The sequence below is a fragment of the Podarcis tiliguerta genome (genome assembly GCF_965153285.1).
Source record: "Podarcis tiliguerta genome assembly, chromosome: 17".
NCBI classification, from domain to species: domain Eukaryota; kingdom Metazoa; phylum Chordata; class Lepidosauria; order Squamata; family Lacertidae; genus Podarcis; species Podarcis tiliguerta.
In genome coordinates, this window is record NC_139550.1 from 33,079,360 (window position 1) to 33,106,377 (window position 27,018).

General features: G+C 46.5%; 1 protein-coding gene across 1 annotated transcript; it reads left to right on the top strand.

The window, feature by feature from the left end:
- The first annotated feature begins 880 nt into the window (after window positions 1–880).
- GTF2F1 (general transcription factor IIF subunit 1) lies at window positions 881–24,367 on the top strand. Its single transcript, XM_083420180.1, has 14 exons — window positions 881–989; window positions 3,801–3,863; window positions 5,179–5,225; window positions 5,767–5,839; window positions 6,407–6,600; window positions 8,386–8,556; window positions 10,078–10,259; window positions 13,155–13,299; window positions 13,501–13,562; window positions 14,700–14,819; window positions 17,039–17,112; window positions 18,493–18,628; window positions 19,977–20,109; window positions 23,438–24,367. Exons 2-14 carry the CDS (start codon window positions 3,852–3,854, stop codon window positions 23,640–23,642), a joined length of 1,554 nt encoding a protein of 517 aa, XP_083276306.1. The 5' UTR covers window positions 881–989; window positions 3,801–3,851; the 3' UTR covers window positions 23,643–24,367.
- Window positions 24,368–27,018: the final 2,651 nt, after the last annotated feature.

A 27,018-nucleotide genomic window follows, 5' to 3' on the forward strand; every position in this document is an offset into this window, starting at 1 on the left:
GCCTCGGACTCCCCACTTCCGCTAATAGGGAACCGGCGCTTCTGCGCATGCTCAGTTCAGCCGCCGGGTGTGGTCGCGGTCAAAGAGGTGCCTCACAAAGCTCCACGCAACCGCGACTTAAGGTTCCGGTTAGGATGCAACGCAAAAAAGCAGGGGAAGTATTGCATATAGAAATCCGTCGTGTGTGTTTTTTAAACGAACAGTCACGGGCTCCCTTTCTTTGGAGATGATGCTACAAAATGTGCGGGAGGTGATGGGACCAGTGGCCATGATCTTCTTTTTTTTGATGTTGAGCTTCAGACCATATTTTGCGCTCTCCTCTTTCACCCTCATTAAAAGGTTCTTTAATTCCTCCTCACTTTCTGCCATCAAGGTTGTGTCATCTGCATATCTGAGGTTGTTGATATTTCTTCCAGCAATCTTAATTCCGGCTAGGGATTCATCCAGCCCAGCCTTTCGCATGATGCATATAAGTTAAATAAGCAGGGAGACAATATACAGCCTTGTCGTACTCCTTTCCCAATTTTGAACCACTCAGTTGTTCTTACATACTGTGTTTATGGAAGACAATCTTACTCGGCTACGAGTGATCGCCAAAGACGAAGAAGACCAAGCAAAACTTGACGCACAAAAACAAAATAATAACGAGCTTTATTATAATTTTAAATGTGATTTTAATTATATTAATGATTTATAATTATTGTTGTTGTTGCCTTGTACTTCTAGTGTTGAAACCTATTCCAAAACGTTGCAATAAAATGGGAAACTCCCGCGGGCGCCAAAAATAAATATACAAAACCCACACTCAGCTGCTCTATTTTGAACTTTCCCTACGCCCCTCACATGGCGGGCGCCAATGAGTTTGGCACACGGGTACCGGAAGTGCCAAGAGACCATGGAGCAACGAAGACGCCTCCCTTGGTCCTCGCGCATGCGTGGGTGGTGACGGCGGGGAAAGCATAGGAGACCGGTGTGCTGCTGCCGGGCAGGTGAGGAGGCTGCGTGTCGGGCGAGGAAGGAGCGGGGAGGGAGGCGCGCGTAAATACGGTACTCCAGCAAGTGCTGCCCTGGGACGGAAGCGCCCCGGTCTGCCCCACCCCCATTCCCTGGAAGGGACCCAGGAGTCCGGGTGCCCCACCCCCACCCACCGGTTCAGCCCTTGCAGGGGTATTCTCAGGTTCGGACAGGTTCGCCCTCCAGCCCCAAATCCCCCCAGACCCCAACGCCTTTTAAGGTTGCCAATTTTTTTTGTTTTGTTAACATTTTATTAATGTCCCAAAAATAACAGAAAAAGAAAACAACAATACAGAATCATTACAAAACAAGAAAAAAAGAGAACACCATAAACAGTTTTTAAAACCATAATTTTTGCTTGACTTCCCTTCCCTCCCCCCCTCTTGGTTCCATTGTTTTACGCTTGTTCACGCCCGTCCATAGAACCTTATATTCCTAATAAGACAATTTTAAAACCTCCTTCATCTTATTACAAGTGAGTTTTTAAAGTTATGCTAAAGTTGACTTCTATACACAAAGCTTAAAAGATATGCATTAAACATTTGCCCTTTTAAAGAAAAAATAAAAAACAACTCAAAGTCCTCTTTGTTTCTTGGGTTTCAAATTGACTATTTTGTCCTGCATAGTTGAATAATTTAGTTTGCCAATCTTCTTCATCTTTTTTGGCGGAGGCTTCTTCCCTCTGTAGGGACTGGCTTAGGGTTGCCACTTTTGACTGGCAAAGGACAGGATAGGATATGGGGCGGGGCGCGACCCCCCCCCCCCCGCTGAAATGACTTCAGAGCAACCCATTACAATGGGTTGTTTCTAATGCTTGCCATGCCCAATGAAATGTACAAATCTAAGTTAGCAAATGCACTTTAGTTTCAATGACTCACATCCTCCCCACCTGCTGAATTACTGCCTGCCCCAAAAGGAGAGGGGCCTGTGTACATCCCATATGTGGTTCATAGAATCATTATTATTATTTTGTTATTCGTTGAATTTATATACCGCCCTATACCCAGAGGTCTCAGGGTGGTTCCCAGAAAATATCAACATAAAAATCACCATCATAGAATTGTAGAGTGGGCAGGGTCCCGGGGGATCGAACCTGCAACCTTGGCATTATCAGCACCATGCTCTAACCCAGAGGTCAGCAAACTTTTTCAGCAGGGGGCCGGTCCACTGTCCCTCAGACCTTGTGGGGGGCCGGACTATATTTTTTGGGGGGAAATGAACAGACTATATTTTGGGGGGGAAGTATGAATGAATTCCTATGCCACACAAGATGCATTTTAAATAAAAGCACACATTCTACTCATGTAAAAACACCAGGCAGGCCCTACAAATAACACAGAGATGCATTTTAATTAAAAGAACACATTCTACTCATGTAAAGACATGCTTGGACGGTCCAGATTTAGAAGGCAATTGTTGGGTCTCTGGACCGTAATAAAGATTGATGATTATGTTTAGTCGTGTCTGACTCTTCGTGACCCCATGGACCAGAGCACGCCAAGCACTCCTGTCTTCCACTGCCTCCCGCAGTTTGGTCAGACTCATGTTTGTAGCTTCGAGAACACTGTCCAACCATCTTGTCCTCTGTCGTCCCCTTCTCCTTGTGCCCTCCATCTTTCCCAACATCAGGGTCTTTTCCAGGGAGTCTTCTCTTCTCATGAGGTGACCAAAGTATTGGAGCCTCAGCTTCAGGATCTGTCCTTCCAGTGAGCACTCAGGGCTGATTTCCTTCCGAATGGAGAGGTTTGATCTTCTTGCAGTCCATGGGACTCTCAAGAGTTTCCTCCAGCACAAAAAGACACATTGGGCGCATTTTGCAAACGGAACGTCCACATACTGGAATACCCCAGAGACAGGCCACTAGGTGCAATGCCCTTGTGACTGCCGCCGCCACTTTCCCCTCCACGCACTCTGTTACACGACAAGTTTAAGCTGCAACCCCTTGTGGACCGTGGCCTTGTATCCTCCCTTTCCCTGGCCTACGGGAAAATAACTGTCAGCTTTAACAAGAGAGACATGTGCGCAGGAAGGTTTGCACAACACTCCCGCCAGCCAGCCTCGCCTTCCTTCTTCTCCTTCCTCCCCTCCACAGCACTTCCAAAGTTACTCCGTTCTTTCTCAGCCTTGCCCCTACATTCCAGACTTTCTGCCTCTTTCTGTTCCTTTTTTACAGTGGTGCCCCGCAAGACGGAAAACCCGCAAGACGAAAGGGTTTTCCGTCTGCAGAGGCGCTTCGCAAGACGAATTTCCCTACGGGCTTGCTTCGCAAGACGAAAAATGACGAAAAAATTTGAATTTTTTTTGCACTCCAAAACCCCTTATTTTGAATCGCTAAGCTGCTAAAAGCATTTTAGCAGCAAAACTGCTAATCTCCCCAGGCGTTAAAAAGCCGTTAATAGCCCTTAAACTGTCAATAGCGCTAATAGCGCTAATCCGCCAATGGGCTTGCTTCGCAAGACGAAAAAACCGCAAGACGAAAAGACCTGCGGAACGGATTCTTTTCGTCTTGCGAGGCACCACTGTATTTTTAAGCAGCTTCCTGGCAGAAAGGAAAAGGCCCTCTGTGCATGATCAGAAATACTCTGCCCTGTTATGGTGGGTGGGACAACCCTGCTTGGAGATAAAGGCACCCTTCACACATCTTAAGGGACACTGTGAGCTGCCAAGGATTCTTGAAAGCAGAAAGCGGCAGCCCTCTCTCTCTCTCCAGCCCTTCACCCGACTTCTCCCCCAATTCTTCCATTCCTCCATGTGGGACTAACTCTTCCATTCTCTTTCTTCCTCAGACAGGTGCTTTTGGAGAGGCTCGGCTGGATACCTGCGCAGCACGTCCAGGAATGACTTCTTTGGTGAGCTGTCATTCTGGGATGGAGGCCAAGAGTTGTCTGAATCTTTGGGCTTGTCTCATCCTGGTTCAGTTCTGGCATCCCAAACTGAAAAGGCATGGTCGGCTATTTCCTGCCTTCTCCCAGACCTCTTTTGCTTCCACAGCTTCAGAACATCAGCCAGATTAGTGAGCAGTGTTAGAAACTGAGATATGGAAGCTAGGAGCTAAATGGTACCTTAAACCTAGGTTATGGGCGCAACAACGGAACGTCTAGGCACATTTCTTTATAACAAGAATTCAGAGCTGAAAATGAACGAACGGCAGCTAAAATATTATGTTCATTTTTCAAATGGTCTAATCCTTCCCCTGCCCACTCCCACTAATATTCTTAAGAGGGTCTCTTCTCCAGTCTTCAGAGAGTAGCTGGAAGTGGGGAGGCAGAAAAAGGTCCTCCTTTCCTTCCACTCTGCAGTTTTAATCTGAAATCTTAGGCGCAGTACTGCTCCCAGAGTTCAGAAACTGCTCACGCTAGTGAAATTCCCTATCGCAAAATGCACCTAGAACAATGGGAGTTTCAAACACTGTTAGTGAGTGTACCAGCTTTCTGAAACTGGACAGCCCATTATTCCACACACACACACACACCACCAGCTCTTATCTTCCCCAGGCAGACAGATGTATTGGTCCCTCCCTCTGTCTCCTGCCTGACTTAGCAAAGCTGTTCTCAAAATGGCCACCTGTTATTTCCCCCCAAGTCCCGATTGGGTTCCATGTTCCATCTCCTAGTGCCTACAGCATATTGTGGTACAACATGATGAGCCTGTTCCTCAGCAAAAATGCATTCAGTTCTTTTGTCCCTAAGAGTGACAGAGACATGACGATGGTCATCTGCTCAGGCTTGGACCTTGAGAGCAAACATGCGTCTCCACCCTTCCCATCTCATTGCATGCCTCCAGCCTGGAGCTGTGACCGGAAAACATATACAGTTACTAGGCAACTCTAGCTTCCTAGCTTATTATATGGTCTAAAATACATGGCCAGGCCATAGATGACCATGCAGTTTGGGGAATTAGCACCAGCTGGGCTAGCCATTGAGATGACACTGGATTACAAATTAACTCCTCTCTGCTGTTTTGCAGCCTTTTGTCTTTGGTGTGGTTTGCGTGCAGCAGAGCAGTTCTTAATGCTCTGTAGGACCATATTGCTCAAAAAAAAAATATCTGATATATTTCCTGTGACCCGTGCTAAACTTATCACCTACGAATGCCCTTGAGTTTGACCAGCCTCCTCTCTGCATCCTTTTTCACTTGAGCAATCCCTGTTGCTTTTTTTTGTAGGGGACCAGCAGTCAGACAGCAACTGAATATGTGGTCCGTGTTCCCAAGTAAGTGCAATCCTTTTTCCTGCTTTCTTTCTTCAGACATTTTGGTGTTGTGGTTGAATCTTCTTCATTTGATAGTTTTTCTCCACTTGAAGAGAGTGCCTGTTTCTTTTAAAAACTTGTCTGTAGGTTTACCTGGAAATAAGTCCTACTGGTTTACTCCTGAGTAAGGAAGTGAAGCATGCATTGGAAATCATCCAAAAGAGAAAACCAGCCCTAAGGAGCCATTTAGGAATACTGGAGAAGAAACATTTGACCATACTGGCCTTTGTGCATTGTGGTCAGGTTGTTAGATTTTAATGTCTACCCATGGAAGCAAAGCCTTATCTGGGTATTCTGCGCATGCTGTAGCTATGCATACATTGAAATGTGGCCCTCAGTAGCACTGAACTGTAGGCATGCTTCGTGCTTCTCTGCAGGGTGCAGGGATGGGCTTTCCCTTAGACCAGAAGAAAAGGAGTTATTTTGGTGGCGCATTCCCACTTGGTTCCAACCTGTGATACTGGGCAGTGATCTGACTTATTTCTGCTTCCTTTCTCCACAGAAACACCTCCAAAAAATATAACATTATGGCATTCAACGCTGCTGACAAGGTGAACTTTGCAACTTGGCACCAGGTAGGACTCTACACTCAGGCTGCTAAAGTTTTATTTTACTTTATAAAGAGTTAAAACAGTACCAAATACATATCCATATATCCAGATTCCTCTGAATCTCGAGACTTCCCATCATCCCCTCCATGGGTCCTATTGTCAACATTTTCAACTGCATATTATTTCGTAATTATGTTTTGAATCTGTGCTTATTGTCCATAGTGTTTGTGACATTACAAGTGTTACAGTGGTACCTCGGGTTAAGAACTTAATTCGTTCTGGAGCTCTGTTCTTAACCTGAAGCTGTTCTTAACCTGAGGTACCACTTTAGCTAATGGGGCCTCCCGCTGCCACCGCACAATTTCTGTTCTCATCCTGAAGCAAAGTTCTTAACCCGAGGTACTGTTTCTGGTACTATTCCGTTCGACTTTTGAGATACGACTGTACTTACTTGGAATCCATACTTTGTGCTAGCAGACCTTTAGTAATGAATTGGAGCTGCTTAAGAGCAAATTCACACACACACACCTTTATTAGAGACAACACAATATGGGTTGACCTTGGCTTTTTATTTTCTGCTCCTCCTTGTAGGCAAAGATGGAGCGAGACCTCAGCAATAAGAAGATCTACCAGGAAGAAGAGATGCCGGAGTCGGGAGCTGGCAGCGAGTTCAACCGCAAGCTGCGTGAGGAGGCGAGGCGCAAGAAATATGGCATCATCTTGAAGGAGTTCAAGCTTGAAGACCAGCCCTGGATCCTGAAAGTGAATGGCAAGACTGGGCGCAAGTGAGTGGGTGATGGTGCTTTTTTGCCCAGCAGGGTTTTGGTTCAAAGCTCAGTTTGGGAGTTTGTACTGAAGAAATGAACCTATGCTGCCAGTTCTCGTAGTAAAAAGGTAAAGGGACCTCTGACCATTAGGTCCAGTCGTGACCGACTCTGGGGTTGCGTGCTCATCTCACTCTATAGGCCAAGGGAGTCAGCTTTTGTCCGCAGACAGCTTCCGGGACATGTGGCCAGCATGACTAAGCTGCTTCTGGCAAACCAGAGCAGCACACGGAAACACTGTTTACCTTCCTGACAGAGTGGTACCTATTTATCTACTTGCACTGGTGTGCTTTCAAACTGCTAGGTTGGCAGGAGCAGGGACTGAGCAACGGGAGCTCACCCCGTCGTGAGGATTCGAACCACCGACCTGATCGGCAAGCCCTAAGCTCTGTGATTTAACCCACAGCGCCACCCGCATCCCCAGTTCTCATAGTAGATCAGTATAAAGTAAGCAGCACATAAGCGGCACAGAAAACACTAAAAAACCATTCTACGTTCTAAATCTTATATTAATAATCCAAAAATTGAGAGAGCTATGTACAAGATCTACTACAGAAACCACAAACAGAAAACTCATTCAAATTGTGTCCAAAAGGAAGATACAGTCTTTAAATGTTCCTTTAGCCAGGCTCCTGTAGATATTTAAAGACTGTATTCTGTAGTAGACCTTGTGCATAGCTCTCTCAATTTTTGGATTATTAATATAAGATTTGGAACGTAGAATGGTTTTTTAGTGTTTTGTGTGCCGCTTATGTGCTGCTTACTTTATACTGGTCTACTATCAGTTTTTAAGGGACCCGGGTGCCGCTGTGGGTAAAAGGTCGGCGGTTCGAATCCCCGTGGCAGGGTGCGCTCCCGTCACTCGGTCCCAGCACCTGCCAACCTAGCAGTTTGAAAGCACCCCCGGGTGCAAGTAGATAAATAGGGACCACTTACTAGTGGGAAGGTAAACGGCGTTTCCGTGTGCTGCGCTGGCTCGCCAGATGCAGCTTGTCACGCTGGCCACGTGACCCGGAAGTGTCTTCGGACAGCGCTGGCCCCTGGCCTCTTAAACGAGATGGGTGCGAAACTCCAGAGTCGGACACGACTGGCCCGTACGGGCAGGGGTACCTTTACCTTTACCTTTACTACCAGTTTGGGAGTTTGGGCTAGCGTTACTCTTCAGTTTGCTTGCACTTGGTAAAGTCTAGAATTGGAGCATGTGATGAACCTCTCCCGCTTCGTGAGCAGGGGATGGAGCAACTTTGACATCTAGAAAGCTCTAGGTAAACATTTGCAACTGGGAAAACTTAAGTCTCAAAATTAGAAAGTTAAGCTAACCCGTATGTGCGCCTTCTGGACAGTTAAATATTTTTTATCTTATGAATAGTCTGGTCCCAGACTTGCGGGGCTGGGGGTGGGGAAGGAAATGCATAACTTGGAATTTAAAATACATATATAGCAGGGAGCTAAACCGTTCCTACATCCAGAACCTGTGATTTTCCAGTTTTAACAACTACGGCAAGTGGAGGATTTCATAATAACAATACATGTTTATTTAAGCAGAAGCTAAAATTCTTAAGCAGAAGCTAAAATCAACAGATTTAGTGTTTCAATCATATCCCTGGATTTGGGCAGTTGACCTTAAGAGGCATGTCTTCCCCTGAACTTGCCTTGCTCCTTTCTGGACTGAATCCCTAACATTAAAACCTTTGGCATACTTAGAGTGCTGCTGCTTCTTACTTCATCCTGTTTCTTTTTGCTCAGGTTCAAAGGTGTGAAGAAGGGTGGGGTGACCGAAAACACCTCCTACTACATCTTCACCCAGTGTCCGGACGGCGCCTTTGAAGCCTTCCCAGTCAACAACTGGTATAACTTCACACCCATTGCCAAGCACCGCACGTTGACTGCGGAGGAAGCTGAGGAGGAGTGGGAGAGGTGAGCAGAGGGACTTCGAGGGGCCTAAATTAGGCACGCCTGTTAATTTCATGGGGTCTATTCCTAGTGAAAGCTAGTGGACTACAACACATGGGGTGGAATTCAGTGTAAAGAGATCGTTCCATCAAGTCATTCATCTCTGCTTGTCTGGTGGAATGATCCCCCATCTCCTCCCTACTGTGGAGGGGTTCAACTGTGACAACGACAACAACAACAACAAGAAGAAGAAGAAGATATTATTATTTATACCCTGCCCATCTGGCTGGGCTTCCCCAGCCACTCTGGGCGGTTTCCAACAAAATATTAAAATACCGTAATACATCAAACATTAAAAGCTTCCCTAAACAGGGCTGCCTTCAGATGTAATAATAATCCTTCAGATGTAATAATAATCCTTCAGATGTAATAATAATCCTTCAGATGTAATCATAACTGACCCTCCAGATCAGATTTGGGGAGTGCGTGGTGGCAGGAGAGTCCTCTTGAGCTAGCAGGAATCATTGTGCTGGTTTCTTTTTCTTTCTTTCTTTTTGAAATCATTTTTATTTGATTTCACCAATAACAAATTGTGAAAATCCTAACATATATCCATATACAGATATTTCTCTGAACCTCCGGACTTCCTGCCCCCGCTCCATGGGGTCCCATTTCAAACATTTAAATCTGCATCTTCTTCCAAATTCTAACTTTTATATCAATCTATATTACCCATAGTAATTATTACACTACAAGTGCCTATGTTTCCATCTGCTTACTTTTCAACATCGCAGTGTATCATTACATCACAGTGTTTGGCTGGTAATATATTGCAATGTTGAAAAGCTGATAGCGCCCAGCCCTAGAGCAGCCTCCTCTTAGCCCAGTGGAGAGATCTTTAGGAAGCTTCCAAGGTGTGGCAATGTCTCTCACCTTGGGTCCAGTGCTTCTGTTACCCTTATAAGGTAAAAGGCAAAGGACCCCTGGACGGTTAAGTCCAGTCAAAGGCGACTATGGGGTTGTGGCGCTCATCTCGCTTGAGCCGGTGTTTGTCCGCAGACAACTTTCTGGGTAATGTGGCCAGCAGTTGCTTCTGGTGCCCGGAGGACCGTGACAAGTGCCAGAGCGCACGGAAACGCCATTTACCTTCCCACTGCTGCAGTTCCTATTTATCTACTTGCACTGGTGTGCTTTCAAACTGCTAGGTTGGCAGGAGCTGGGACAGGGCAATGGAAGCTCACCCCATTGCAGGGATTCGAACCACCAACCTTCTGATCAGCAAGCCCAAGAGGCTCAGTGGTTTAGATCACAGCGCCACCCACATCTTATAACTTGTATAGCATCTTTCATGTGCATAAGAAACAAAAAAATCTGGTCCCCTGCCCCAGAACTGCAGAATCCCTGCCTGGCGCTTTAAGGCTCCAGCCTGGTTTCTTGCAAGTCCCTGTGCCATGTGCCTCTTGCTTCCCAACCACAGTGTCCTGGGGAACCAGGGCTTTAAGGAGCAGCCCGGTTGAGTCTGGCCCCCTTTTTTGCCTTTTGCAGACGGAACAAGGTTCTGAACCACTTTAGCATCATGCAGCAGCGGCGGCTGAAAGACCAAGGCGATGAAGAAGAAGAGGAGAAGGAGAAAAAAGGCAAAAAGAAAGGGAGCGATTTAAAAATCCATGACCTGGAAGATGATCTGGAGATGAGCTCGGATGACAGCGAGTTCAGCGATGCGGATGGTGCGAAGGGGAGGGGGTGGCAGCTCTGACCTGGATTTTTTAAATATAATAATTTTATTAGTTTTTAATTACAATAGTCCAATAATAGCTACATTATAACAATGCCAAATTATAATATAATTACTGATACCAATCATTCAGGTACCAAATTATATAATTTAAGTGGCCTCCCGCATGCTAGAATTGATGGTTTGATGATTTACTTTATTTCTGCATTCCAAAATCATACTAATTTCAATTATGCTCCTGTCAAAATAACAATCTCTTATACAACAATTGCAATATTAACAACTTCCATTCATAGTGACATATTACATGATTTATAAAACTACAGGTGAGGCACTCAAACTATATCCTTGTTCTTCCTGTGTGTGGCAATTTTTCTGTCCGTGATGTTTCTTCCTGCCCTTGTCTATCTTATGTCTATTATGTCTATTATGTCTATCTTTTCCCAGTTGTTGCTGTTCTGCATCATGCCCTGGGCGGAGCTAATATCCCATTGTTGTTTCAGAAATTCTCCATTGCTCCATCCCATGCTTCATTGTTTTGCAACTTTAACAACAGCTTCAAAAAACCCAATAAATTACCTGTTTTCTGACCTGGATTTTTTTTTTTTTTTTTTTTTTTTGAAATAATTTTTATTAACAGGCCAATCACATCACATTGTTCAAATCACATTAATTCCAAATTATACAGCCAAATTTTAAAATTTTTGGGGGGTACCCATACATCAAGTTCAGCACGAGTCCAAAATTCCAGATGACTCCAGACATCACTTATTTGCTGCTTTTATTAAACAGTTCCATCCAGTTCGATTCGGATAGATCTTTATTACTTTCTTTCTCTTCTTGTTGTTATCATTTATTCCTTTCTTTGCAATCTCTGATGGTTTTCACAAACAGATTGAAGATTTGGCATCTCTGTGTGGGTTTTGTGCTCTTCCAAGCTCATATTATTCAGGAACGACCTCTGTTAGTCTTCGGTCGGTCCATTATTTTTCCTCAGGCTAGCCCAATAAATCAGACATTATCAGGGGCTCTGTCAGGTCAAACTTGCATTCCAGCCTTCTTTCTTTTTCAAAGTCCTGAATCTCCTCCCCCTCGTCTGTTCTCCTGCCAGCCTGTCTTTGCGAGACGCCATGTTTTTTTAACTGCGTCATAGGAATTTTCCTCCTTCTCGCCTTTCAATCTTCTCGTATTGTAGTCATTTCCCCCCCACAGTTTTAAAGTTCTGTTTATGTTTTTTTAAAACGCGACGATCTTATTTCTTTCTAGGGTGGAGGATTATTGTAGTCATATCATGCAAAGGAATTTAAGAGAGTTTTTTCCTCCACCCCCCCCCCTTCGTTCCAGCCTTACGTTCTCATGGTGGTAATTCATCAAGAGATTTACTTATCCATCCGTCACTCCCGATCACAGAGATGCATTAGTCAGCAGTCCTTATCTTCGAGCCTTACTTGATATATGTGCTTCAGCCTTCTTCCGATCCGTTATTGCCAATTAGTTCCAATTATAATTCCAGGCTGAAGCAACCAGCACGCGCTGATTGGAATCGGCGTCGGGAAGATCTGATTCCATCGAGGGCTTTTGCCAAGTGTTCCACACCCCCGTCTCTCGGATCAGGGGGTGCATTATGAACACCGCTGGCAGGGCAGCCCCCCCCATACCCTTTGGGGGGGTAGGAAGGCTGCCTACTTCCCATAGCAGCCCCTTAATACCTCGTATGGGTCAGAGAGATGTTATTGTCGGCCATCTTCCAACGCGCCACCTAGTGGCCCCCTCTGACCTGGATTTTTGAAGGACCTCTCTGAGAGACAGTGGCTAGCTTTATAATGGGTTCCCTTTCACCCCCACTGAGCTTTCCTTCTTTCTCGTGTGGAGGAAGGCTTGGGCAAACTTCTGCAAGGCTTCAGGAAAGACCAAAAGGACAGCTACGTCCTATAAGTGAAACAGTGAGGGATGGGAGAGGCAAGGCATAGTCACTGAGATAGGTAGCAGTGACACATCTGGGCCCTGCAACAAGAACTGGAGCGCTTCCAAAAGAGGTTGGGCTTCAGCAAGCCTTGAAGCACTCTTCTGCAGCTTTTTGTCTCTGGTGTTGCTGGATCTTTTCCTTGTTTGAGTTCACGGCCCACACAGAAGGTGGATCTCCTTTGACGCTGGCCCTGTGCATATAATCTTGTTCATAAAAATCAATTTGCGGCAGAAGATTCTGTGCATTTGCTATTTGTCACAGGTGGGGAACCTGTGGCCCTCGAGATATTGCTGGACTCCAACTCCCACCAGCCCCAGCCAGCCTGGTCAGGGATGATGGGAGTTGTAGGCCTGCAACACCTGGAGGCTCCCAGATTCCTCACCCCCTGCTCTGTGCTGTATAAAGTGTGTAGGAATAACGGAGGGCGACAGGAGGTTGGATGCAGGTGAGCTGTGCAGAAACAGGCTGGCAAGCATGCTCCAAGACAAGCTGCCAGCTAGCTCTGTAGAGGCTCCTTTTATTAGCACAATATGCAAAACCAGTCAGATACATTTTGGACTGTGACCTTTACACATCTTCCAATCCTGAGATCGTGGGGTGGTACAAAGTTATTTTGGCACCTGTTTCCACCGCGTCATTTTCCCCTTGAACAGTGTATGATGAAGGAGACAAAGGTCACAGACAGGGCATGGTAGACCGCTAAGAGAGCAAAGGTTAGATAGAGGGCATGATGTTCAGACAGCTGTGGCTTTGTCTGCGGGTGGAAGTGTGCTCCACACCCAGCGATCATTCCTTCAAAAGTGCACCCCCTTTCTTTTCTTTTCTCTCCTCTCCCTCTTGGGTTGTACCTCTGGGCTACCACTTCCAGTGAGACTTCTGCCTTTGGAGAAAAGTGTTTAACGTCATCCCGTTATTCATTAGATGAGAAACCCACCAAGCCCAAGAAGAAAGCCCCTCTGACAAAGAAGAAAAAGAAGAAGAAGGGGTCTGACGATGAAGCCTTTGAAGACAGCGATGATGGGGACTTTGAAGGGCAAGAGGTTGACTACATGTCTGACGGATCCAGGTGGGCACCACAGTGGACGGGAAGTGGGGGTTTTCCCAGCAAGGGGGGGCAAGCATTGTCTGGCCACCCCGGTGGTCAGTCTGCTGCTGCTTCTCTTTCCTATTCCGCCTGTTGGGACGGGTGGCTTTCCCTGCCGAAACTTCATGTTGCCTCTATGTGTTGTGTCCATTCGCACTGAGGGTTCTCCCTGTCCTCTTACAGCAGCTCTGTGGAAGAAGCCGTGGGGAAGCCCAAGGTGACTAAAGAGGAAGACATCCCAAAAGGTATGTGACTGAGCAGGTCATGCAAATGAACAAATCCTAAAGTTCAAGATGGCAGCAAGACCTGCAGCAGCCCATTGGAAGCTTGGTGGTTTTTATCTGTTGGCCCTGATCGTTGTTTTGCTCATCTCCTCTGTAAGATGTGTGGGAATGTTAAGGAAAGTAAGAAAGGATATATTGGATAAGTATTATCCTTCCTTCACTCACTCTAGTATGTAGCAGAACAGATTCCCTTCAATATAGCTGGAAGCTAGTTTGCAGATTCATTAGAATCTCTTAGTTACGATTATTTCCTGGTGTCCCCTTTGACCCCTCTTAAAAGAATAGAGTCTCTCTGAGTAAAGTTACAAAAGATTACTCACATTTTAGTTCACGATATGATCCCTGAAAGGCAGGCTTTACTTAATAGTTACACAAAGAAAGAGTGAGTTTATCTCATAGGGAGACTGAACTCATGTGCTGCTGGCTGAGAGCCAGCAGACAGCAAAATTACATTAATAGGACAAAATGACTGCAGGAGAGCAGCGTGGCAGCAAAAGATCAGCAAGAGCACAATAAGAGACAAGACAAACTGAGAAAATGGCTGCATGGCTCTTTTGTGGAGTCAGCCACAGCGATGCCCATCTCCCAGCTCACATGCAGGGAGAGGAAGCTCCAGACCAGTGGAACAGGAAGTTACACTGACTGGATGACCCCTGCTTGTGCCCACTCTAGGGAAATAAGGAAAGTTGCATTTGACTGTGCCATTGGATTACATCCCACAAGATGCATGTTGGTGTGCATACTGACGTTGACCTGCAATGAGATTCTGTTCTGCCTTTGTCCTCATCTGAGTTAGATCTACCCAGTTTTCTGCCAGCTTGCATGGCATGGCTTCCTCCAATAATCCTCAGAGATGTACTTTGATGTGGGTGCTGATCATCCTCTGCTCAAAGACCTCTAGGGCCACTCTGCACCCCTCTCAGAGCTGCACCTCCCTGCAGAGAGGGAAGCAGCAACTGATCTGGCATAGGCGGGTTAGGTTTTCCTTTTAGCCGGCACTGGCAAGGGGAATGGGGGAAACTGTCAAGCGGATTTGCCCAGAAACAAGTCAACCCCAAAACTGTTGCCTCCTAACCCCCTTCCCTTTCTGCTTTGCAGGTATAGATGAAGCAAGCGAGAGCAGTGAAGAGAGCGAGGAGGAGAAGCCAGTGGAGGAGAAGGAAGAGGAAGAAGAAGAAAAGAAGGCCCCGACTCCCCAGGATAAAAAGAAAAAGAAAGGTAATGCTCAGTTGGTAGAGCATAAGATCTCAGGGTCGCGGGTTTGAGCCCCACAATGGGCAAAAGATTCATGCTTCGCAGGGGGTTGGGCTAGATGGCCCTCGTGGTCTCTTCCAACTCTACAGTGGTACCTCAGCTTCAGGTTACAGATGCTTCAGGTTAGACTCCGCTAACCCAGAAATAGTACCTCGGGTTAAGAACTTTGCTTCAGGATGAGAACAGAAATTGCGGTGCGGCGGCAGCTGGTGGCCTCATTAGCTAAAGTGGTGCTTCAGGTTAAGAACAGTTTCAGGTTAAGAATGGACCTCCAGAATGAATTAAGTTCTTAACGCGAGGTACCACTGTACAGTTCTGTGATTCTAAAAGCCTTGAGTATTGAAGCAGCATACTATAGAAGGCTGGGAAAGGGGAAGCATTTATGGTCTTGATTTATGGGCTACTACCAAAATGAGAGAAGGGACATGGGTGGCGCTGTGGGTTAAACAACAGGGCCTAGGATTTGCCAATCAGAAGGTCAGCAGTTCAAATCCCCGCGACGGAGTGAGCACCCGTTGCTTGGTCCCTGCTCCTACCAACCTAAATAAATAGATAAATAGGTACCGCTCCGGCGGGAAGGTAAACGGCGTTTCCGAGCACTACTCTGGTTCGCCAGAAGCGGCTTAGTCATTCTGGCCACATGACCCGGAAGCTGTACGCTGGCTCCCTTGGCCAATAAAGCGAGATGAGTGCCGCAACCCCAGAGTCGGTCACGACTGGACCTAATAGTCAGGGGTCCCTTTTCCTTTTTACCAAAATGAGACTGCATTTTAAGCTGTATTTTAAGCCGTATTTTAATTAACTGTTTGTTTGTTTGTTTGTTTGTTTGTTTGTTTTGTTGTTGTTTGTTTTCCTATTACATTTATCGTAATTCATATTTGGTGTTAGCCGCCCTGAGCCCAGCCCTGGCCGAGGAGGGCGGGGTATAAATAAAAATGTATTATTATTATTATTATTATTATTAGTCAGACTTAAGAGAGGCAGAACTAAGCTTATGCTGCAATTTCACAGGCTATGGCAGTAGGCATAGAATTCAGTTTCCCAAGGATCTTTGCTTTCACTTGTTGAAAAAACCAAGGCTTATAAGCCTTTATGGCCTCAAAGACATGCTATAAAGAATGCGGGTGTTGGCTGTTGGAATCAGGGCTAGAGTAGCCTTTATAGCAGCTAATGTCTCCCTATAGCTAGGTTGTAGAACTTATTGCAGATATTAGCAATGTGCTGCTTGAAGCAATAAGGTGCAAAAAACTGAATGCTTTTGGAATAAAAATTGTCCAGACCCATAAGTATTATTTAAAGCTTTATTAACCAGAACTTCAAAACAGGTAGAAAAACCATATGCATATGCTTTATCCAGAAAGTTGTATAAAGCATGTGCACATTCAAGCATAGATTTTTCTTAAATATATAACATAAATACGATCAGAACAAAAATCAAAGCTCTGTTTCTCCCATAGCTTGCATTTAGGCTGCATCCGGCCTAAGACTTTGCAGCTCCTCCTTTGTTGTCTCTGTGGCATCCAGAGACTTGCAGTTGAATACCCTCACGTGATCTAAGGTTAAACACTCACATGCGTGCTAGCAGAGAACCACAGTTAATTATCAACTCAGAAGCTTAGAGAGCTTCAGTATGGCCCAATGGAATTTTCCACTCTTAAACCCTTCACAACATACATACAGACATTCTGTTTTACTGTGCATTTAAACAATTATACTTCAGAACTTTGCTTCCTTGGGGCAGAATTTTGACAGTTGTAGCATGCGCCCAACCTTGAACTGCTGACAAAAGTCTCCAGCGACACACCTGGAAGCCGAGAAGGGGCAGAAGCTTGAGCATCAAAACATTATTTCTGGCCTTGGGAGATAGTTTAGTTCCCAACTTAGGGCCCTCCAAATGAAGATGTTGTGCTCCAACTCCCAGAAGCCCCAGCCAGCACTGCCAATAGGTAGAGATGGTGAGAGCTGGGAGTCCACAACAACTCGAGGCCACCATATTAGCCACCCTGGCCTAGTGCTTTACTTTTGACCTGAGTGGTCTTGCAGTTCCTTGAGAACAAGCCTTGGTGAACAAGCAGCAGCCTGACCTAGAATCTCCGTGCCAGTGTCAAATGGGTTCTGCCTGTGACTTGTTTGTTTTGAAGATAGCAAAGCCCAGATTGACTTGGTTTGGCTCTGTTTTGCAGACACCAGTGATGAGTCTGAGACTTCTGAGGACAGCGACATTGACAGCGAAGCATCTTCAGCACTCTTCATGACGGTAAGCCCAGATGCAGTTGGGTTGGGGGTGGCATTCCAGCGGTTTGGAGCTTGTTTGGAGAACAGCTGTCATTTCCAGACTAAGCCTGGTCCCCATATGTGGTAGAACGGATTGTGTGACACTGACAGTGGCAGTGAAGAAATCATTTTTTTTATTTGATCAGGGCATCCTGATCAAATTTGCAGATGACACCAAACTGGGAGGGGTGGCTAACACCCCAGAGGACAGGATCACACTTCAAAACGACCTTGACAGATTAGAGAACTGGGCCAAAACAAACAAGATGAACTTTAACAGGGAGAAATGTAAAGTATTGCACTTGGGCAAAAAAAATGAGAGGCACAAATACAAGATGGGTGACACCTGGCTTGACCACAAACTTGACATGAGCCAACAGTGTGACGCAGCAGCTAAAAAAGCCAATGCAATTCTGGGCTGCATCAATAGGAGTATAGCATCTAGATCAAGGGAAGTAATAGTGCCACTGTATTCTGCTCTGGTCAGACCTCACCTGGAGTACTGTGTCCAGTTCTGGGCACCACAGTTCAAGAAGGACACTGACAAACTGGAACGTGTCCAGAGGAGGGCAACCAAAATGGTCAAAGGCCTGGAAACGATGCCTTATGAGGAACGGCTAAGGGAGCTGGGCATGTTTAGCCTGGAGAAGAGGAGGTTAAGGGGTGATATGATAGCCATGTTCAAATATATAAAAGGATGTCACATAGAGGAGGGAGAAAGGTTGTTTTCTGCTGCTCCAGAGAAGCGGACACGGAGCAATGGATCCAAACTACAAGAAAGAAGATTCCACCTAAACATTAGGAAGAACTTCCTGACAGTAAGAGCTGTTCGACAGTGGAATTTGCTGCCAAGGAGTGTGGTGGAGTCTCCTTCTTTGGAGGTCTTTAAGCAGAGGCTTGACAACCATATGTCAGGAGTGCTCTGATGGTGTTTCCTGCTTGGCAGGGGGTTGGACTCGATGGCCCTTGTGGTCTCTTCCAACTCTGATTCTATGATTCTATGAATGTCCGTTTGCACTAACTTCCTGCAGGCAGGGAGCGGCATCAGCTGCAAGTTTTCTCCCCAGTGTGGTAGATTTGCAGGGGTCGACTTGCATAGATTTCTTTTATCAATAGAAGAAAGCATTTTTTATTATTTATTTATTTATTTATTATTATTATTATTATTATCATCATCATCATCATCATCATTATATTCCTCCCAACTGCCAACTGAACTGGTCCAGTCTCCCTTCCACCTCACAATTCTGTCATTCCAACCTGCTTCATGGATGGGCCCGACAGCGCATTGAGGGCCACACGCACTGGTGGTGCTTGAGTGGAGAAGGGAGCCCTGGCTGAGCCTGTGTTTCTGCCCTCACAGAAAAAGAAGACTCCTCCCAAGAAGGAACGCAAGGGCTCGGCTAGCAGCTCACAAGGGAACAGCCGCCCAGGGACGCCCTTGGTGGATGCCGGCACCTCATCCACCTTGCGGGCCGCAGCCAACAAACTGGAGCTAGGTACAGCCGGGTGTGGGCCCATAGGAGCTTCTGAGCTCTGCCTCTTGCTTTGTATTGTACACAGTCGTACCTCGGGTTACATACACTTCAGGTTACAGACTCCACTAACCCAGAAATAGTGCTTCAGGTTAAGAACTTTGCTTCAGGATGAGGACAGAAATCGTGCTCCGGCGGTGCGGCGGCAGCAGGAGGCCCCATTAGCTAAAGTGGTGCTTCAGGTTAAGAACAGTTTCAGGTTAAGAACGGACCTCTGGAATGAATTAAGTACTTAACCCAAGGTACCACTGTACTGTATAAGCTGAAATGGGTGCCCTCTTCTTTGCTTCTTGAAAATTTCTGGGCCTTGTATGTATTTTGGAAAACAGGCAAACAGCTCCCATGATCAATGGGCAGGGCTCCTCCGCGAGGCTGAAAACCATACCTATTCCGCTCTTCTTTGTGGCCTGTGGTCCCTCTCTCCTCCCATTCTTTGTATCCCATAAAAAAAATCCTTCCAGTAGCGCCATAGAGACCAACTAAGTTTGTTATTGGTATGAGCTTTCGTGTGCATGTACACTTCTTCTGATACACCGGGCCCTTATATATAGTGAGAGAGTGGAGGGGTATTACTCAGAAGGATGGTGGGAATGGGTGATTGGCTGATAGGTGTGGTAAACCAGTTGAGGACTGTTAACGACTGCAATTAGTCTAACAGGAAAAAACAAGGGATGAGATGGCCAAAAATAGCTTTATCATGTGTAATGAGATAAGAATCCAATGTCTCTATTCAGACCAGGTCTCTCCATGGTTTTAAGTTTGGTAATAAGTTGTAATTCAGCAACTTCTCTTTCCAGTCTATTTCTGAAATTCTTTTGTAATATGACAGCTACTTGGGTCTGGGGACTTATGTTTTTGTTTTTACTACGGCATACCAACACTGCTACCTACCTGTATTTTGTATCCCATAGTTAGAAAATAGCAATGCTATTTGGTTCTCAAATGTAATCCATTCCAGGAGTCCGTTTGACTTCCGAAAACGTTCAAAAACCAAGGTGTGGCTTCCGATTGGCTGCAGGAGCTTCCTGCACTCAAGCAGAAGCTGTGTTGGACGTTTGGCTTCCAAAAATCATTCAAAAACTGGAACACTTACTTCCAGGTTTTCGCCGTTCGGGAGCCAAAACGTATATGTTCCAAGGCATTCAAGAACCAAGGTACGGCTGTAAATGAATAGTAGCAAAACCAACGAACGCACAAATTACTGAGGCGTACATTCCCTCTTTAGCCTGATTCATTCGGGCTCCAGGGGTGGAAGGGAAGGTCTATTGCAATGGTTGTCCTGAGGCCAGCTGGTTTTCTTTCCCTGGAACAGGAAAGCGACAGGCAGGTTCCAGTGAGCTACCTGCAGCAAAGAGGCTGAAGTTGGACGCTGGGCCCCAGGCCTCCACCACCTCTGGGAAATCTACCCCACAGCCACAGTCGGGCAAGTCAACACCCAGCAGTGGGTAAGCATACAAGTTCACCTTCCCGCTGGAGCGGTATCTATTTATCTACTTGCGCTGGCGTGCTTTCGAACTGTTAGGTTGGCAGGAGCTGGGACAGAGCAACAGGAGCTCACCCCGCCGCGGGGATTCAAACTGCCGACCTTCTGATCGACAAGCCCCAGAGGCTCAGTGGTTTAGATCACAGTGTCACCCACGTCCCTATAAGCGGCTTTCCGCGCACTCTGGTTTCCGTCACAGTGTTCTGTTGGGCCAGTAGTGATTTAGTCATGCTGGCCACATGACCCAGAAAGCTGTCTATGGACAAATTCCCTTGGCCTGAACACAAGATGAGCGCCGCAACCCATAGTTGCCTTTGACTGGACTTAACCGTTATTTACGCATACAAGTGTTGGCTTTTGTTTGGGCAGAGGTGGGGAGGGTCCTTGCTGTGCATTGGGCCCTTCTGCAACTCTGATGACACACTTCGCATCACTGTTGACAACAATAATAATAATAATACAGTGGTGCCTCGCAAGACGAAAAGAATCTGTTCCGCGAGTCTCTTCGTCTAGCGGTTTTTTCGTCTTGCGAAGCAACCCCATTAGCAGATTAGCGCTATTAGCGGTTAAGCGGCTATTAGCGGCTATTAAAGGCTTAAGGGATTAGCGGATTAGCTGCTAAAAGGCTATTAGCAGCTTAGTGCCTTAGAAAAAGGGGGTGGGGAGCGAAAAAAAATCACAGGAACTCGCAAGACATTTTCGTCTTGCGAAGCCAGCCCATAGCAAATTCGTTTTGCGAAGCACCTCCAAAACGGAAAACCCTTTCGTCTAGCGGGTTTTCCGTCTTGCGAGGCATTCGTCTTGCGGGGCACCACTGTAATAGTAAATTTTATTTATACCCTGCCCTCTCTGGCCAGGGCCGGGCTCAGGGCGGCTAACACCAATAAAATCACAGCAAAAACATAATGGGGGGGGGGGCAATATAAAATACAGGTTAAAATGCAATTTAAAATGCAGCCTCATTTTAAAAGTAGCTGATAGATCAAGACCATAAGGGGAGGGCAACATAAGGGTCAGACTGAGTCCAAACCAAAGGACAGCTCTGTCTTGCAGGCCCTGCAGAAAGATGTCAAGTCCCACAGGGCCCTAGTCTCTTGTGACAGAGCGTTCCACCAAGTCGGGGCCAGTACTGAAAAGGCCCTGGCCCTAGTCGAAACCAATCTAACCACCTTGTGACCTGGGACCTCCAAAACGTTGTCATTTGTGGACCTTAAAGTCCTCCGTGGGGCATGAGCTTTCCAGAAGCAGTTTGAAGAATTAAGCGATTGTATTAACTCCCTAATCCGTAGCGGACGACGATGTACATGGCTAAGAATGCAGGATGTGAGGATCAGTTCATGGCCCAGCCTCCGGTCTTTCTAATGGCTGCCTTTGGTGAGCCGCTGCTTCCGAGAGCCACCACCACGCTCACAACACAGGGGCAGTATTTGTGAGGGGTACGAGCCCTCAGATCCCATTTCTAAGCAGACTGGTGGAAGACGTGGGGTTCTGTGAATGGTGGAGACCCCCACACCCTGACCCTTGGAATTACGCCAGTGCTGTGCTAAGGTAGACACAGCTAAGTCAGGTCAGGCCCACCGTGGTCTTAGTAAAGCACCAGCTTGGCTGCTTCATTTATAGTTGAATCGTCTTATTATGAACTCCTCCTAGTGCTTTTCCAGCAGCACCACTAGGTGGGGAAGTGAGCTGCTATGACGGTCCTGGTCTTGCCAACTGAAGGATGGGCCAGAGAGAGGCCACAGCAGTCAATGCCCCCCCCCCCAAGGCCATACCTTCATTTAGGTGTGACACTAGTGATCCGGGCAGCTCAGGCCTGTCACCCACTTGCCCCAAACTCTGTTGTCCCAGGCACATTATTGCCCACTTCTTTGCAGTAATAGCCAGTTCTCCAAAAGCTCAGAGATAACAACAACAACAAAGCCGGTGGCAAGCCAAATGGTTAGGGTAGATAATCTAATTATCTCAGATATTCAGACCTAATGAATAAGCTAATAAGATTAAAAGAGGGACCAATGTGAGAATTTATGAGAAATACCTGGAAACACTTTGTAAAGCAACATTTTAAATAGTCACTGTCGCCGTTCAGGATCTGGGTGTTGGGATACTGCCAGGGAGACAAAGTCCATCTCGACTCCACGTCGTCTCCGGACGTCCATTGATCTCCCGTAGACACGCAGTATCAGCAATTAGCGACACAAGCTCTAGAAATAGCTTGCCACATTCCAGAACTGATGCACGCTCTATCAGCAGATAATGCACACAGCGGAAGATGCACCCAGGAGAGCTTTATTTACAAGTTTATTTCTGCGTTGATCAGAACAAAGAACAACATGACTGCCTGCTTCAGAGTTCCGGCAGAGAGAGAGAAACGAAAACAAAGACACAACAGAAACATCCTGTGAAACAGGAAATACGCAGACTCTGACACAAACATCCTGCTCCCTTTTAAGGTGGAACGGAAATATCCTAACACTGGGCACTGCAAAGCTTAGGGCCTGAAGATTTTAGCAAGGTTTAGAAGTACATCTGTGTTTTCAAGCACTGTGGTTGTCCTGGCCAGCTGCACGCTTCAGAGACGGGCAGTGGGGCAATTCTGGCACTTAGGTTTTGCTGCGAGAGCCGTGGAGAAAAGTCCTTCCTCTTCCGCGGTGTTCTTCGCTGCCTCGTGCCATTGCATTAACCTGCCCTTTAGTTTTAGTTTTTTGAATTTGCATTTTATTTATTTGTTAACATTCTTATATTACACCGGTAAACATTGTCATATTACATTACAGGACTTACTATAATATAACTTCCAATAGGTATACAAAAATTACCGTATTTTTTGCTCTATAAGACTCACTTTTTCCCTCCTAAAAAGTAAGGGGAAATGTGTGTGCGTCTTATGGAGCGAATGCAGGCTGCACAGCTATCCCAGAATCCAGAACAGCAAGAGGGATAGTTGCTTTCACTGCGCAGCGATCCCTCTTGCTGTTGTGGCTTCTGGGATTCAGAATATTTTTTTTCTTGTTTTCCTTCTCCAAAAACTAGGTGTGTCTTATAGTCTGGTGCGTCTTATAGAGCGAAAAATACGGTATATACAAATTTTATATACCTAGAAAGAAAATGAAACAAAAAAAGAAAGAACAAAGAGAAAAAGCAAAAACAATTTCCCACCCAAAATCATATACATACCAACACACTAGACTTCCTGTCTATCCCGTTGTATATTCCTTTAGTACAAATGAATGTACTCTTATTATTGTATATTTCTTTACATTCTGCACTAACCTGCCCTTGCTTCCTTGCAGCGATGTGCAGCTGACGGAGGACGCCGTACGCCGCTACTTGACCCGAAAGCCCATGACCACCAAGGATCTGCTGAAGAAATTCCAGACCAAGAAGACGGGGCTGAGCAGCGAGCAGACGGTCAATGTGCTGGCCCAGATCCTGAAGCGCCTCAACCCCGAGCGCAAGAACATCAATGACAAGATGCACTTCTTCCTCAAGGAGTGAGGAGGGCAGCGGCTGGGCCAGAAGCAAACCGTCCTTTGGCATCCACCCTCCTGCTGGGCAGCTCTGAGCCCCCTTCCCTTTGGTTAGTAGCTGGGGTGGCTACATCCTAGAACCACGTGGACTGGCGTTCATACCCTTTGGGGAAAGCAAAAGAGCCATTCTCCTGCCTATGTGCTGGTGGCCCCCTTGGGATTCAGGGGGTGGCGGAAGGGGGCGGAAGACTGGGACAGTCTCGTGAGAGGCATTGAAGCCACAGGAATACTTTTCTCTATCATGTGGAGGAGTTCACAAATGAAATGCTGCCATTTTTAGAATAAACAGGGGAATCTCTTTACACGCAATCCGCAAACACCCACCCCACACCTTGTGTGTCCTCTCACATGCTGGAAGCATTCTCCCTTGCGAGTTGTTTTGCAACCACTTCCACTCTTCTCCCCTCGCCTCCATCACCCGAAATCACTGAGACTCTGAGTAAGCCATTACTGGTACACAAATATTTTTTCCTTGTATTTTTTTTTTTAACGCAGTCTAAAATTGTCTGTGCTTTGGCAAACAGAGAAAGACACTGCTCAGCCTGCCCTGCTGTGACTGGATTCCTCTTGCTGGATGCATCCAGTTGTTTTCAGTCTGCCCTGAAAAAGTTTTTGGGATGGGTTGTTTTTTTTTTAGTAAAAGCTTGGGATTCCAGATTTGACACGAAATGGGAATAAATTAAGCAAATTGAATTATTTGCATGTACACGCTTGCTGTTTATGCTCTCTGAGCACTTCATAGTTCCATGGTTCACCTACTTCTGTGCTGGATTCTAGATTGCTCCCCTACACCAGTGAATTACTACAAAGAAGATGTTTTGTGCAGCACTGGATTGGTGCTCCAAATGGGCACAAACATAGTAATAATAATAATTTATTATTTATACCCCACCCATCTGACTGGGTTTCCCCAGCCACTCTGGGCGGCTCCCAACAGAATATTTTGTTGTTGTTTAGTCGTTCAGTCGTGTCCGACTCTTCATGACCCCATGGACCAGAGCACGCCAGGCACTCCTGTCTTCCACTGCCTCCCGCAGTTTGGTCAAACTCATGCTGGTAGCTTCGAGAACACTGTCCAACCATCTTGTCCTCTGTCGTCCCCTTCTCCTTGTGCCCTCCATCTTTCCCAGCATCAGGGTCTTTTCCAGGGAGTCTTCTCTTCTCATGAGGTGGCCAAAGTATTGGAGCCTCAGCTTCAGGATCTGTCCTTCCAGTGAGCACTCAGGGCCGATTTCCTTAAGAATGGATGCGTTTGATCTTCTTGCAGTCCATGGGACTCTCAAGAGTCTCCTCCAGCACCATAATTCAAAAGCGTCAATTCTTTGGCGATCAGCCTTCTTTATGGTCTAGCTCTCATTTCCATACATCACTACTGGGAAAACCATAGCTTTTACTATACGGACCTTTGTTGGCAAGGTGATATCTCTACTTTTTAAAATGCTGTCTAGGTTTGTCATTGCTTTCCTCCCAAGAAGCAGGCGTCTCTTAATTTCGTGGCTGCTGTCACCATCTGCAGTGATCATGGAGCCCAAGAAAGTAAAATCTCTCACTGCCTCCATTTCTTCCCCTTCTATTTGCCAGGAGGTGATGGGACCAGTAAAACACGATAAAACATCAAACATTAAAAAACTTCCTTAAACAGGGCTGCCTTCAGATGTCTTCTAAAAATCAGATAGCCATTTATTTCCTTGACATCTGATGGGAGGGCGTTCCACAGGGCAGGTGCCACTACCGAGAAGGCCCTCTGCCTGGTTCCCTGTAACCTCACTTCTCGCAATAAGGGAACCACCAGAAGGCCTTTGGATCTGGACCTGAACGATGGGGATGGAGACGCTCCTTCAGATATAGTGAACGTAGGCAGAGAGCTGAGGAAGTGTGTTGCTCTTGTTTGTCCCATTCCTGTATGCCACTCACTGATTGGAACCACTTCTCCAGAGTAGTCTGTACCCTCCAATGTGGAACATGAGTTCAGAGGAGCGAATGGGTGCACACAAGATTGTCAAAAGCACCTGTGTCGCAGGTCCAGTCAAGTGCATGTCAGGTCATGGAATCATAGAGTTGGAAGGGACCACAGGGTCATCTAGTCCAACCCCCAGCAATGCCGGAATCTCAGCTAAAGCATCCATGACAGATGGCCATCCAAGCTCTGCTTAAAACCTCCAGTGAAGGAGAGTCCACCACCTAAACCCCATCCCTCCTCATATCTTGGTATGCATTTTAACACTGTGGGTGTAAAAGCCAGCTCTCGCCATGACTATATCTTTAGCAACCTCCCTCCTCGTAATGCCTGCCTGCCTTTACAGTGCTGCTATCAAGTACCGTATTTTTCGCTCCATAAGACGCACTGTTTTCCTCCTAAAAAGTACAGTGGTACTTTTTACAGGGTTTTTTTACAGGGTTACATACGCTTCAGGTTACATATACTTCAGGTTACAGACTTCGCTAACCCAGAAATACTACCTCGGGTTAAGAACTTTGCTTCAGGATGAGAACAGAAATTGTGCTACGGCGGCAGCGGGAGGCCCCATTAGCTAAAGTGGTGCTTCAGATTAAGAAAAGTTTCAGGTTAAGAATGGACTTCCAGAACGAATTAAGTACTTAACCCGAGGTACCACAGTAAGGGGAAATGTCTGTTCGTCTTATGAAGCGAATGCAGTGGATGGCAGAGGGATCCCTCGGCTGCCTCTGCAGTCGTGAGCTGAGGGATGCCTCCACAGCCAGAGCCATGGCTCCCGTCCGTCGCTCGCTGTGAAGCCAGCAGAGCAAGACCCGCTGACACACTCTGCGCAGTTCTCACTATTCTTGCCTTGAAGCAAGAGCCGCACAGAGCCTGTCAGCTGCTCTTGCTCTGCTGGCTTTACAGCGAGGCAGGAGGAGGGACGGACGGGAGCAAGCAAAGCGAGAGCCGCTTACATGGCTTCTGTCTCGCTTTGCGCCGCTCTCACTTTGCTTGCCCATCCCTCCTCCTGCCTTGCTGTAAAGCAAGCAAAGCACCTGTCCCAGTGCCGCCGCCTCCTCTTCTTTCTCTGGCGTCACCGCGCTTTACAGCGAGGCAGGAGGAGGGATGGGCAAGCAAAGTGAGAGTGGCGCAAAGCGGGACAGAAGCCATGTAGGCGGCTCTTCCTTGCTTTCCTCCTCTAAGAACTAGGTGCGTCTTATGGTCAGGTGCGTCAAATACGGTACTTGGTGCTGCTGATGTATCAAACCTTGGTGTTATGAGGATCACCTGCTTCCACAGATTTTATCACTCTAGCAAAGCAAGTGCCTAAACATGTCATAGTTGTCTCAGGAAGTCATATGTAAGGGGGTTCCCCTTTTGGTGCCTCAACAGCTTTGCTGCTTGC

Excerpts from the sequence above, each read along its gene's own strand:
- GTF2F1 (XM_083420180.1), top strand. Across the intron at positions 5,226-5,766 it reads TATGTGGTCCGTGTTCCCAA|AAACACCTCCAAAAAATATA; the intron begins GTAAGTGCAATC and ends CTTTCTCCACAG. Across the intron at positions 17,113-18,492 it reads CTTCAGCACTCTTCATGACG|AAAAAGAAGACTCCTCCCAA; the intron begins GTAAGCCCAGAT and ends CTGCCCTCACAG.